The sequence below is a fragment of the Clinocottus analis genome, unplaced genomic scaffold, assembly GCF_023055335.1.
Source record: "Clinocottus analis isolate CAN_PGR_092001 unplaced genomic scaffold, fCliAna1.0.p SCAF_16, whole genome shotgun sequence".
Classification (NCBI taxonomy): domain Eukaryota; kingdom Metazoa; phylum Chordata; class Actinopteri; order Perciformes; family Cottidae; genus Clinocottus; species Clinocottus analis.
In genome coordinates, this window is record NW_027175887.1 from 8,685,244 (window position 1) to 8,697,727 (window position 12,484).

Genomic DNA, 12,484 nt, shown 5'->3' on the forward strand with positions numbered 1-12,484 from the left:
AAGCAGAGAACTAGATGAGAGCAGATGATTGAATTTGGTTTAACTTTTGTTTACATGTTCATGCTTGTTGAACAGATATATTGTTGGCTTTTTACTCTGGAATGTTTTATTGCAGTAACACTGACACGCGTAGTTGCCGTTATCTCAAGTATTCTGCTATTAAAGTACAACAAAACATTAGAAAGTACCAATGAATAATCCAGATCCCACTTGATACCAAGTTTTGGTACCTTTAGGTAATGCAAAAATGCAAATGGCTCTAATAGAGCCAGTGTTCGTTAGCGTTCGTCCGTTCAGGGCATCACAGAAACATGGCAGCTCCGTGGAAGACGACCCTGCTCCCTACGTAAATATAAATGGCTTCCAAGCGAATACATAATGATTCTCAATTTCAGGTCATTATACACAAATGAAAACTTTATTCAATTCCCTTTTATGCCTATTACCTCAAAGTTAGACACTGTTCCTTTAAAGAAAACCTTGAAGATTTACTTTTTGTGTCATTGTAATGTCACTCAATAGAGTAGATGTCTGCTGAAGCAGGGATTGAAGTAGCTCTCCCTCTGTGTTTGTTGTTTTTTGAGCTTCTGCTTGCTCTGTTGGCATAGTCTGCAAATGTTTTTAGTGCACGCTCATGCATGTGAGCTTGCCCCCCTGGTCAGCTCACAGCCAACGCTCTGCACTTCGCCCCAAGCGTCGTCACAGAAGCATAACACCCTTCGGGTAGACGCTGAAATCTCTGTCAGCACTTCGGATGTAGTTTGCATCATTAATGCTGTTAGGATCGTTAATTGTGTGCCGCCGGCTCGATGCTGACATGTTGGGAGCCGTTGAGAAGCAATTGAAATACACCTGATCTCAGATCTTGCACCTTTAAATAATGCAGTTTTCATTAGAAATAATTATCCATCCACTTTCATTCATTTACACTGTCCTACGTTTCTTTAGTGTCAAAGTAAAAGGTAAATTAAAATGTCTTTATTACAAACAAACTGTACCCTTGACTTGTCTTTCACTTTTTCCTTAAAACCTTCCAGCCTGATCCCTTTGGTCCTCCCCCCTTTGCTTTGCTTAAGATCAATGTTTTCCGGCCTGAAATAAGGAGATTACCCAGGCACACTCTCCCACCCTCCCCCAGCTTTACAGCAGCTTGCACCAGATCAGGTTCTTCTTCAAATTCTTCCCTGTAACTCATGCTCTTATGCATCCCAATTACGTGTCTGTTGTGTTTGAGCAAATCACGCCATTTTGCCACTGTCAAGTATCATCTATAATCACATTGTCTTTCAGAGCACGCAAATAGGTCTACTTAGGACTGTCTGTGTAAAATAATTGTCTGCGGGGTCGGATATGGTTTCAATTTCCTTAATGAATTAGTTCGTACCACTGTTTTAACGCTTTACCACTCTCTTAAATGTCAGAATTAAGTCACTTGTCTTATTTGGCAATTTATAATACTCTGTATTACATTCTATAATATGCATGATGCATGAAAAAAGGCCATTACAAAATAGAATAATTTATTGTAGAGAGCTACCATGAATAGGTCCATAATGTGTCCTTCATGATGTATACAGTGATGTTCACATTGGAAATTTGACGGATGATAATTTGGAGTGTCTAATTTTATACACTATGGGTCCAACTCCAGCACAGCAATGTCCCATTCAACTTTTGTAAAGAACCAGCATATTCAAAAAGACTTGTAGAAAACATCTTGCCATAACATATGCATACGTTTGCACGGTGAGCATAAAACACATTTTTAGTCATCATATCAATGCTATGTTACGCTGTCACATGTTGAACTCACATTATCTCACATGACAATTCTTGGTGATGTATTTCATGTACAATACTTGTGTCCTGTTGCTGTCAATCATTAAATAAAGTTTATTAAATAAACATAGATACACCATCAGGCTGACCTCTTCTCCAGCCTCATGAACAAATACATAATATCACCGCTGTTATTTATGAATGTTTATTCTCTGTAAGATTCACGTTGTCTTGTTTTGTTATTGTCTTGTCAAGCAAACACATTTTTAAAGATAGTTCCTTTTGTTCTTCTTTGACAGCTATTAATAGCATATTGTTATGTGGTTGTGATGGGATATAATAATTTGAACCAAGAAGATTTGTGCTTTTGGTCCTCAGTATTCTGTCATAACAAAAAATTAAATGGATGCACATTACAAAAAGTTGTCTTAGCTTGTACATCTACTGACATGAGTACCAGCACACAATCAACACATTCCCCACACTACTATAAATGTGCCACAATGCTTCAATGTGATTCATAACATTGTCACTAGTGATGTTTTGAAAATGTTTCGCTTGAAGCTGACTGATATAAATATCTGGTAAACAATATGAGACATAAGTACATATAGTAAACACATACTGCAGTTCCAACAATATTTAGGCAGAGTGAGAAGGTCAAATGCTGCCGAGGGCCGCAGTGACCACAAGCGCCAAAGTCAGAGTCCGTTTCTCACTATCAGTTCGTCTTTAGTCCGAAAATCACATTATTCCATAAGAGTTTGTTTCTCCATTGTCCAATCTCAGCAAGCAAAGTGGTCCATACTCGATATGCTTCTCAGGTGATTGTTCTTTCATAAAGCTCTCATATTAAACAATATTACAGTGTTTTTATAACAAGGTTTTCTTTTTTTCAGAACCTTGGGTTCTGTACCCCCTTGTTTAGATGGTTGTACCTTCAAACAAATGTACTTAAGCAATAAAATCTTTCAAATGATTGTCTTTTCATAAAATACATGTGACATTGACTAACCATTCATACGGTCAACACACAATCATACGCACACACTCTTCACAGAGGAGAAAACGCTATTCAAGATGCCTGCAATGCTTAATATTGAGCAACAACTCTGTCAAATAGACAGAAAAGAAAAGAAAAGGAAAAGAGCAAAATACAAAGAAACCCAACAACAACAAAATCAAAGACTCGTCCTCAGGGTCTTGTTGTCATTGGAAGGAGAGCTGTGTGTCAAACGAAAGAGGAGAAGCCCGCGGTAGGTGCCTGAGCGGCACAGCCCAGGCTGCTGGGGGGGCGGTACAGGGTGCCGTGCTGGCTGGGGGGTTCAGAGGACAGCAGGGAAGGGGTGGGAGTCCGGCTTCCCTTAGATCTGAACAGAGTGCCCTGGCACTGGGGCTGCGGGGATGGGGCGCTCTGGGGCACGAGAGGGGGCAGAGGGGGCACAGGTGGTGGGAGCTGCCGTGACTCCTGCTCCACCAGGGGCTCGGGCTGGGAGTAGCCGTACGCCGGCGGGCGAGAGACGCCCTTCTGCTGCCGCCGCCACGAGTTGTAGTAGGTGGGGTCGCTGATGTAGTGGTTGACGAAGGAGTGGGTCTTCTGCCGGCTCTGATCCATCTCGTATTCGCTGTCGCTGCCCTGCGAGTCAATCAGGGGGGGAGAGAGTGGTGAGAACGCGAGATCACCAAGCAGACGTACGTTTAAAATGTTTCCTACAGAGACAGCGAAATTGTCATGCTATCAAATCAAGGCCAATTCTACAACTGCACAAAACGGGGGAGCAACACAGCAGGATATATCTACTGAAAGACAACTCCAAATCTATTAATCTGTGTGCAACTCTACGGGGCAGATAATCACTTCTATTGAGCATCTCTCACACATCGGAGCTCATACCTCTGAGGAGCACAAAAGTGATAAGTGTACACATGAGAGACCTAGAATTGGACAAAGACAATGTTTACAGGATTAATTTGCTTGTGCTGTAATAATAAACCTTCAGTCTGCTAAGTGAATGTTTGTCTCGGTGAATCCTGTCGCCTTTCCAGCACACGGAACTGGCTGAGATACTCAAACAGTTTAGAAAGAATAAAGAAAGCAAATTCCTCTCACAGAAAACATAACGGGCTCGGCACATTTGTATGCTTGACAAGTGCCTGCCCATCTCCTGCTCTATTGAGACACGACAACTTAACAGATGTTGAAGCACCATTTATTTACCCAAGTGGCAGGTAAACAGTGGGAGGCCACGCGAAAGGAAAAGAATAACACCCGTTTGTGTCTCCCGCGAGAGCAGTGTTTGTTCAAACCGGGTTGAACAATGTTTTGACTGTAGGTACCAGTTAAATTGGCGAGGGAGAACTGGCGCGAGTGTGGGAAGACAGATGTTCACACAAAGCTACAATCGGCTCCTCTGCCTTATCATCCTTCATCACTTCTAGTCTGCCTTTCCCCTCACGGGACCTCCCCATTCCAACACACGCATACACACTGAGCGGAGACCCAGCGGCCAAGATTAATACAACATTTCCTGCTTGAGGAAAATTAATGAGTTGTGGAGACATTTCAAGACACACGAGACCTGAGAATTGGCCCCGTACTTTCTTCCCATGGGAGAAATCAGCGTTAAAAGTCAGATCCAGAGATGTCAGCCATGACTAACAGAGGTTATTTCATTTTGAAGTTATCCACTTGAGGCAAATGTCTTGCTGACTGTCATTTTGAGATATTCTGCTTAATAATTAGACACACATTTAGTTTTTGCATCTGGAAAAGCAGTAAAGAAAAAAAAGAGGAGGAGGTTATCAAGAAGACAGACGGTGAATGTGACAAAAGTAAAAGTGATTCAAGAAAAGTATTTTTTCGAGTTTGGAAAGGTCACGACTCTGCCCTAGAAGACTTTGAGAAATCACACAGCTGAATTTTACTGTCTAAATAAGTGAATTTCCTATGCCAGACATGCGGTGGACATGGGCTGCAAGCCAGGGTCAGTGCTTACCTGAGAGTCAGATATCTCAGAGGGTTTCTCAGTCAAGCTGCTGCTCTCAGCCGGGATCAGGTCATTATACTTAGTGCTGACGTCCTCATCCGAGTAGTGCAGGCTTCCAGGACTGGGCCTTGGTGGAGACCTGGACAGATGGAGCAAATGAGACAGAGAAAGAGTGGCTGTGAGAGACAGAAAGCAAAAGCTGAAAGAAAGAGAGAGCTAATGGTTGTATGAGAGAACAGTTTTATTTGATAGTCATGATTAGTTTTTCTAAAGCTCTCTCTTCTTCGAGAAAACGTTTGAGTAAACATAAAACACCTCGTCAGTCCTTTATTAGTCATCAGATTGGTGTCACTCAGAGGACGGCAAAATAGTTGTAACAATAATTAGTGTTTTGTGGTTCTTAGCCACCGCCATGTTGCAGTTTACATCCATGTCTGTCCAGAACGTCAATAGGCATTTATGTGACGTTAGTTCTTGAGTTATGGCCAAAAATGTGTTTTGTGAGGTCACAGTGACCTTCTTCAGTTCAACCTTCAGTGGACATTTGTGTCCAATTTGAAAAAAGATTTAATCAAAGTATTCCTGAGACAGGGACCGAAAGCATGTCCGTCGCCGACACAAAGGCATAAAAATGGAGTCGCTTCACATCCCACAGGAGCTTCAGTGGGATCAATATGCACAGATTCAGCGTAGAGTCATTGATCATGAATATTAAAAATGATTGCTTAGTTCAGACACGCACAGAAAGTATTTTTATGCATTCCTGGAAGCACTTTGGTGTTATTATTGTGCCATTTGCTAGTTCTGCCCGAGTTCAGTTCATGTCAACCGACATGAGAGGCACAAACGGGATCCTGTATGAAAACATATGAGCATCTTCATAAAAGGATTCTTTGTGGCGATTAGACCTGAATGGCTGTTCAGATTGAGTCAGTCAGAGATTTAGACCTCCTGCAGAAAATCTGTGTAACTAAGCGTGGCCCTGAGTTCTTTTATGAGCGTAGGTCAAGTAAAAGACTGCCTGCGTCTTTTATCTCCAGTCATTAAGTCCATAAAGTGAAGCAGAGAGAAACATCTGTGCAGACAATTATTTTTTTCTTCAGCAGTAATGACTATGCTGTGTTCAAGGTCTGCTAGGATTGAATTGGATGGTCAGAGGGCAAAAACTAGACCACCACCCCTCACATCACTGAGCTGCATCAGTGGGCTCAGTGGGCTAACACAGCATTAAGAGAAGACTTTGCTCGGTTGGTTTTAGAAAAAAAAAAAAACTTGAGAATTTTATAAACTAGACATGACATGAAAGTAAAGGTTTAAATGATCTGAAATGGAAAACGTTCTATGTGGTGGCATAAAAGATATGCATAAAACACTGTGGTGTCGAGTGTAATAGTAAGGCATAAAGCAGACAACCTTGACGGCCTCTCAAATAAAAATTAATATCTTCTAAGATATATGCGGGAGCTAAATCACTGGGAATGCCAAGAACAGGAAGCTTAAAAGACAGAACATGACAACGACCATGAAAGGGTTGACACAACAAAGAGATATTTCCTCTGGGTTAAAAGGGTTGACGTGAGGAGGCGGAGTGTGAAAAAAAACAACCAACAACCATCTACTTAGAATTCAGACACGCCTGAGTCAGACATTGAAAGGATGGGGACGTGAGCGTAGGGGAGGGGCGATGGATCCTGCTACCGATCACACTCCAAAATGCTGCCAGTGAGCTTTGAATTATTTAGGAGCACTGTATTTTCTCTCATTGCCTTATCCGTCTTTTTCATCCCTCTTTCCCTCACCCCTTCAAATATCCCGTAGGGAACCCTCCCACTCTTCTTCCTCGGTGCACAGATCATTAGTAGAGAGTACAGTACCAGATTGGATCTCTTCAAAAGAGACGGAGCAACTCAAGACCCTTTGATCCCATTCTCGGCCTCTTTGGTCAAGGAGAAAACAGCACAGATTCCACTGCCCTGAACGCACCCCTTCTAGCACATTCCACCGTGAAGTGCAAAAAAGCAACAACTTTTTTTTTGGTGTTGCTGTGACAAGAAGCAGACTCTGGACTCCCATCCCAAAAAACAACCGCATGACCAGCCAGCCTATCACCAATTATTTGTGACCTGTGTCCCTTTGCTGCTCGTTCTGCAGAGATTGTGTAAATTCCTCTTATCTAATGTTTACCTAAACATTAGCAAAGAGCCGACCTGTCAAAGTCCCGCTGACTGGTGGAAGGACATGTTCCCATACCAACGGCGCACTTTATGTTGAGACAGCTCTCACAGCTCTGTACTCCAGAGAAACTCTGGGCCGGAGACCAAGAGAAAATGGACGGCTCGGACACATAAGCACCCTTTGTCTAAAGCGGTGATGGACAGACAAAGAGCAACGCAGAAGCTCATGAATGCTAATTAGCTGGTATTGTGTTGCCCCCTTATATAAATTGTTGCTTCACACAAACACTGAATATCAACGAGGGGCGCGGAGGGAGGCTCAAATCAGCAGCTGGGCTCCTCGGGGCTCGGTTTGCTCTCTCAAGACTGACATTGACTTTCGCGAGGGAAGAGAGGGAACACGCTCAAACCACATTATTAATTCCTGTCGGTAACAGAGGCTTCGTTGTGACTGACCGTGTGTAGATGCCGTTCTTGCGGCAAAAGGAGTTCTTCACAGAGAGGCGTCGGTTGTTGAGCTCCAGAGCCGGGAAGCGACCCTCGTCCAGGCGCACCATCTCCCCGTGGGTCAGAGGCAGAGCCGTGCAGTTGGAGTGGTTGCCTGGACAGGGGTATGAGGACGACACTGTGTGGGTTGTGGAGTGAAATGAGTGGTTTGTGATCTTCAGTCAAATCTAGACTCAATTATAGTGGTAAGGATTAGTCAAACACAACACAATAACACTCAAGAAAAAGGCTTGAACTTGCACATAGTGCTTTTTTTTTTAACGGTGAACTTGAATTTCCTTTTTTTCTGATCAGGAAAAAACAAAAATGTTACAAACAGAAAACTTGAATTGATCGAATCTTTAATTGCATGAACAAAATAGAAAAGTAGAAATGGATTCTGACATCAGTCAGGCCAACTGTCCGGTCACGGCCTCGAGCAAAACAAACAGACAGATCCGCTTCATGGCTGAGAACATTGGAGAGGGGACGAAAGGGGCCGAAAAGCCCTCCTCTGTGTGGCCCCTCACAAACACAGTCCTTGTCTGAACTGGTCTCACCAAGCCATGTTGACTGGCCCACTGCACCTTGCTAAATGCTGACTAAGGTAAGAAGTCAACGACAAGAGGCTTTCAGAAGGCTTGAGCTGACCCTTAACTTTCCCCCTCAAAGTGTCTCTTCTCCAGTCTCACCACTCTGCCCATCTCCAGTACTGGGTGACTAGACCACTTTTCAGAGATTAGCCCCAGATGACCTCACTGTGATAACGTGCCAGCCAAAATGTGAAGCATTAAGTCCACTAACATTGATTCGCTTGTGTTTTTGGGTTTGAACTCTGATTAAGAGCTTCTAGGAGCAGAAATGTCACCTTGGATAATTCACAATCGTGAAAATCGGATTCTTGATACAGTGGTGGGTGAGCTGCCGCCGCTGTCGTTATATAATTACTCTCTGTCTGACTAATGATCTGAGCATTAAACCACTGCCAAGCCATTTATCCCAGTATTGATCCTTGCCGCAGTTAAACATGAACAATAATGTTTATTCACCTGCCTATGTCAGCTGTTTCACCGGTAGCCTTTACTTCCATCTTTCCCCTGTCAGCCAAACAATGTAAAGAAAGCCAAGGTAATTTGTCTAATTGTGTGAGTCTTCACAATCCCGTTTTCTAAACTAGACTTTGGATGCGCAATCGTTAAAATGCAATTCTCAGCAGAGCTGTCCAGAGGGAAGACAAATTTCAGTCAATAACTTAAGTTGCAGAATTAGAACGAGAAAGCGAGGCATTCACAGCGAGTTTAGCAGACAAATGTGTTTCCTACCTGAATCAGTTTTTTTGGTGTATTTTTTACTCTGGCCTCGGATGATGAGGATGAAAACAAGGAGGAGGATGAAGATGAGGCCCACCAGGGCGATCACCACCAGGAACCACCACTCCTCATAGAACGGAGACACTTTCTGGGCTAAAGACGACGAAAAATATACATTAATAAACACAAATAAACATTGTTTTCTTAACACATAATGACATTATTTTACTGATTAAAGCACCTGATATAGAGGGGGAGGGGGCGCTGGGTGATCCATAGCCATAGTCGTTGACTGCAATTACTCGGAAGTCATAGGTGACCCCTTCTCGCAGCATGTCCAGGTTAAGTGTGTAGGATGTCACTTCTTTAGGAATATCTTTGATAAGGATATCCCACAATCCTTCATCTACAGGCAAGATGAGAAAACACATGAACAGGAAATACTCGCCCAGGTATAGAAAGCCAAGGATTGTTTATGTACGTAGCGTACCAGAGGGCCTGGCCTCGATGACGTATCGCGTGATGGGTGCACGGCCTTGATCACCGCTGGTCCAATGCAAAGTGAGGGCCGCGCCATACCGAGAAATAAAGGGTTCTCCAGGAGGCCCTGGGGACCCTTGGGAGGAAACAATGGTGGATAGTTATAACAGTGGCCTCCTTGATTCTAAGAGATGTTATTGTTTGCATAAATATCAGAACAAAAGCGGCAATGAGTCACAGATTTACAGATGCCCACCTTCTCCAGGCCCAGTAGTAATGTTGGCCTCCACCTCGGGGCCATATGTGAGGGTTTTGGCCCGGATGCGATAGTTATAGGTGACGCCATCAGCCAGGTCTTTGATCTTCATCCACAGGGGAGCGCTGCCCTTCACATCTACTGTCACTATCTTACTGACACCTGGAGTGCGAGGAGAGGAGTCTGTACAGGAAACACTAAGACTCTAGATGCTGCTTTCTACAAGCGACAAACAGCAAAGCTTTTTGCATATGAACAGACACACAGTCCCACAGACGAGTTACAAGACTACACAGACAGAGATCAGAGACATGCATATATTTGCATATATAACAGCAAAAGGTCTATTATCCAGCAGCCCTCTAGATATCCAGATAGAGACACCGGGATCTTTTTGTAATACACCAATTGATATTCCCTGTCTTAACTGCTCTGTTCGGCTTTGCTCTGGGTCCATTAGCGGATAGCCGAGGGACCACAGCCGCCTCGGCTCAGCATTCCACCTCTGCTCCCAATTACTTGACAATCTGGTCCAGGCAGCCACATTTAGCCAGCTATTAGCCATGTTTCACTTGGTGAGAGTGGAAGCTGCGCAAAGTCTCACCAGAGAAATCCAACATATTTTATCAGCTATGCCATATACGTTGCTGCAGGGCCTACACTCACCTGGAACAGATTAGAGCATGAGCTTTAGCAGCATGAGTTAAAGAAGAATATGGTAACTAGGAAAGAGGTTGTAAATCCCAGTCTGAGAAAGCCGGCTGAGGAATGTAGAGGCATGGCAGCGTTATTAGGCGCCAGACACAGTTTCTCACCATCGACTGGCGTGCAGGGCTCATAAATCAGACGGTAGCCCTCGAGGATGCCGTTGGCCTGCTTGGGCTCTCCCCAGGACACGTTGACCGAAGTGGTGGTCAACTCACTGAAGTGGATGAAGCTGGGAGCACTCGGTGCTTTTGGTGGTGAAGAAGAAATACAAGAAAAAAAAAAAACTGATTAATTATGTAGTATTATATATATTTATTATAAAATGAGTGACTGTGGCTCAGTGGTTAGCATGCCCATCTTTCAACCAGAGGATCGGTGGTTCGATCCCCGGCTCCGTTAGTCTATGTCGTTGTGTCCTTGAGCAAGACACTTAACCCCTAATTGTTCCTTGTTGCTGTGTCTACGGTGTATAGAGCAAAAATATAAGTCGCTTTGGATAAAAGCGTCAGCTAAGTGAAACGTAAGGTAATGTAATTATTTGTAATGCTTTACAGCAAGTAATGTGAAGTTAAGCAATCTTCATGTCATTCATTATCGACGTTCCTCTTGTGAATTTTCATAAATTGCAATTTTCCACCGCAGTTATTTTCCCCATTGGCTCAAAACTCTTAATTCTTTTTTTAAGCCAATATGATAGTGAAGGCAGTATTACTAGTCTGCAGCATGCAATCTGATATATTCAGAAAAGAACAACAACAACAAAATCCTCTATGCGAGATGACCATGAACAGAAATGGAGATTAAAAATGAGAGGTTTCATTGTTCTTTCCCAGAGCATGAATAATACAATGTTTGTGCACGTCAAAACAGGTAGTGTGGTGTACAAGCTCAGATCAATACGAAAAATAAAAAACAATTCTATCGCTGTTTAAGCAAATGAGTCAAGTTAACTAGAAGTGCAAAATCATTCTGTGACCTTGAACGAAAGCTGTGAGAAATTTGCTTGCTGACCCAACCCAGATCCAGGATTTCGCAACAATTCTGCATAAAATTCACAAAAGCTTGTGCTGGCCCACTTCCCAGTACCCTGTGGTGCAGAGAGCCAAAATTCCTGCCTGTTTTTTTTTTTTTAAAGTTCTCAGCACTTTGTACCCCTCGCCAATGTCACAGCCTTCAAGGGGGCGGAAAAGACACAAGTAATTTATACTGTAAACCATTTTTGTGCTGAAACCGCAGAGGAGGGACTCGCTAGCTAGTAAACACAGACGTCTTTGTGCAGTTGCAGCCAAAAAAACTAATCTACATGTGTCCCCCACACTCTGTATTCACTGCTCCTCCGCCACCCTCGTGGCTTGTCCTGGATGAAGGGGCCAAGAAGACTCGGATCACTTTCTGCTGCATCTCACAGGACCAAATTAAACTCTTTAGTGGAAATGTTCTATTTCTTGGTGAATAGGAGCAGTGAGTCATAAATTGTTTGTCTTAAAGCTGCCGTACTGCAGTTCTAGTTTGCAGGGACAGTGACTCAAAACGAAAGTACTCATCATCTATTCTTTTGCCTGCACCGTTTGTGACTGAAGAGAAGGCCAACTTTGAGATACGACATCACACAAGCACTCAAGCGCTGTAGAATTGTGAGACTAAGCATCGTTGTGCAGATGACAGAGGGAGACAAAAAGAGGAAAGACCGAGCTGTGAATTGCTGTATGGTGTTTGTAGCAACACAAATGCCTTGCTCTTTTGAACAATCATCTTAATCTGCTCAAACACATCTGGATTTACCTGCTTGCTGAGTGCGCCCTCTGGTGGGCAGGGAGCGGGGCCCGTCCCCGGCAGCATTGAAGGCTGCCACACTAATCATGTAGGTGGTGTAGCCCGTCAGGTTTTTAAGCTTCACCCCGAGCTCCGGCAGGAACAAAGTACGCAGGCGCTCCGTCTCATTCTGGAGCTGAAACTCCCAGAAATAGATCTGCACGCAGAATAAAAGACTTCAGAATGAAATGAAAATATAGGAATAAGAAGGGCATGATGTAAGGTTGGCTGATTTGCAGTAAAACAGAAAAAAGGTAACACATTTTGATACCTTGTAACCCTGTATGTCCCCATTCTGAGCCTCCAAAGGAGGAGGCTCCCATGTGACATCCAGCTGTGTGGCTGTTGAGGACTGGATCACCACATTTTGGGGAGGGGATGTCGGGACTATGAATGGAGCAGAGACTAATCACATTTTGATATACGTTCCATATGACTTACTTCACATTCAAGTCAAGTTGAAAGGTAAGAAGCGCATTTTGCACAGTGAGA

At 43.5% G+C, this 12,484-nt stretch overlaps 1 protein-coding gene across 4 annotated transcripts in view; it reads right to left on the bottom strand.

The window, feature by feature from the left end:
- Positions 1–1,531: 1,531 nt before the first annotated feature.
- Positions 1,532–12,484, bottom strand: part of sdk2a (sidekick cell adhesion molecule 2a) — a 78,514-nt gene continuing 67,561 nt past the window's right edge. Inside the window, exons 36-45 of one of the 4 annotated variants that reach the window (XM_068578627.1) lie at positions 12,264–12,379; positions 11,963–12,149; positions 10,288–10,425; positions 9,473–9,634; positions 9,227–9,352; positions 8,978–9,142; positions 8,749–8,889; positions 7,397–7,541; positions 4,776–4,905; positions 1,532–3,415 (exon numbers count right to left, since the gene is read on the bottom strand). In XM_068578627.1, the coding sequence (XP_068434728.1) occupies positions 3,011–3,415; positions 4,776–4,905; positions 7,397–7,541; positions 8,749–8,889; positions 8,978–9,142; positions 9,227–9,352; positions 9,473–9,634; positions 10,288–10,425; positions 11,963–12,149; positions 12,264–12,379 (1,715 nt within the window). In that variant the 3' untranslated portion in view covers positions 1,532–3,010. Of the gene's footprint in view, positions 3,416–4,775; positions 4,906–7,396; positions 7,566–8,748; positions 8,890–8,977; positions 9,143–9,226; positions 9,353–9,472; positions 9,656–10,287; positions 10,426–11,962; positions 12,150–12,263; positions 12,380–12,484 lie in introns of all 4 variants that reach the window. The other 3 variants (XM_068578625.1, XM_068578626.1, XM_068578624.1) reach the window with 3 other exon arrangements.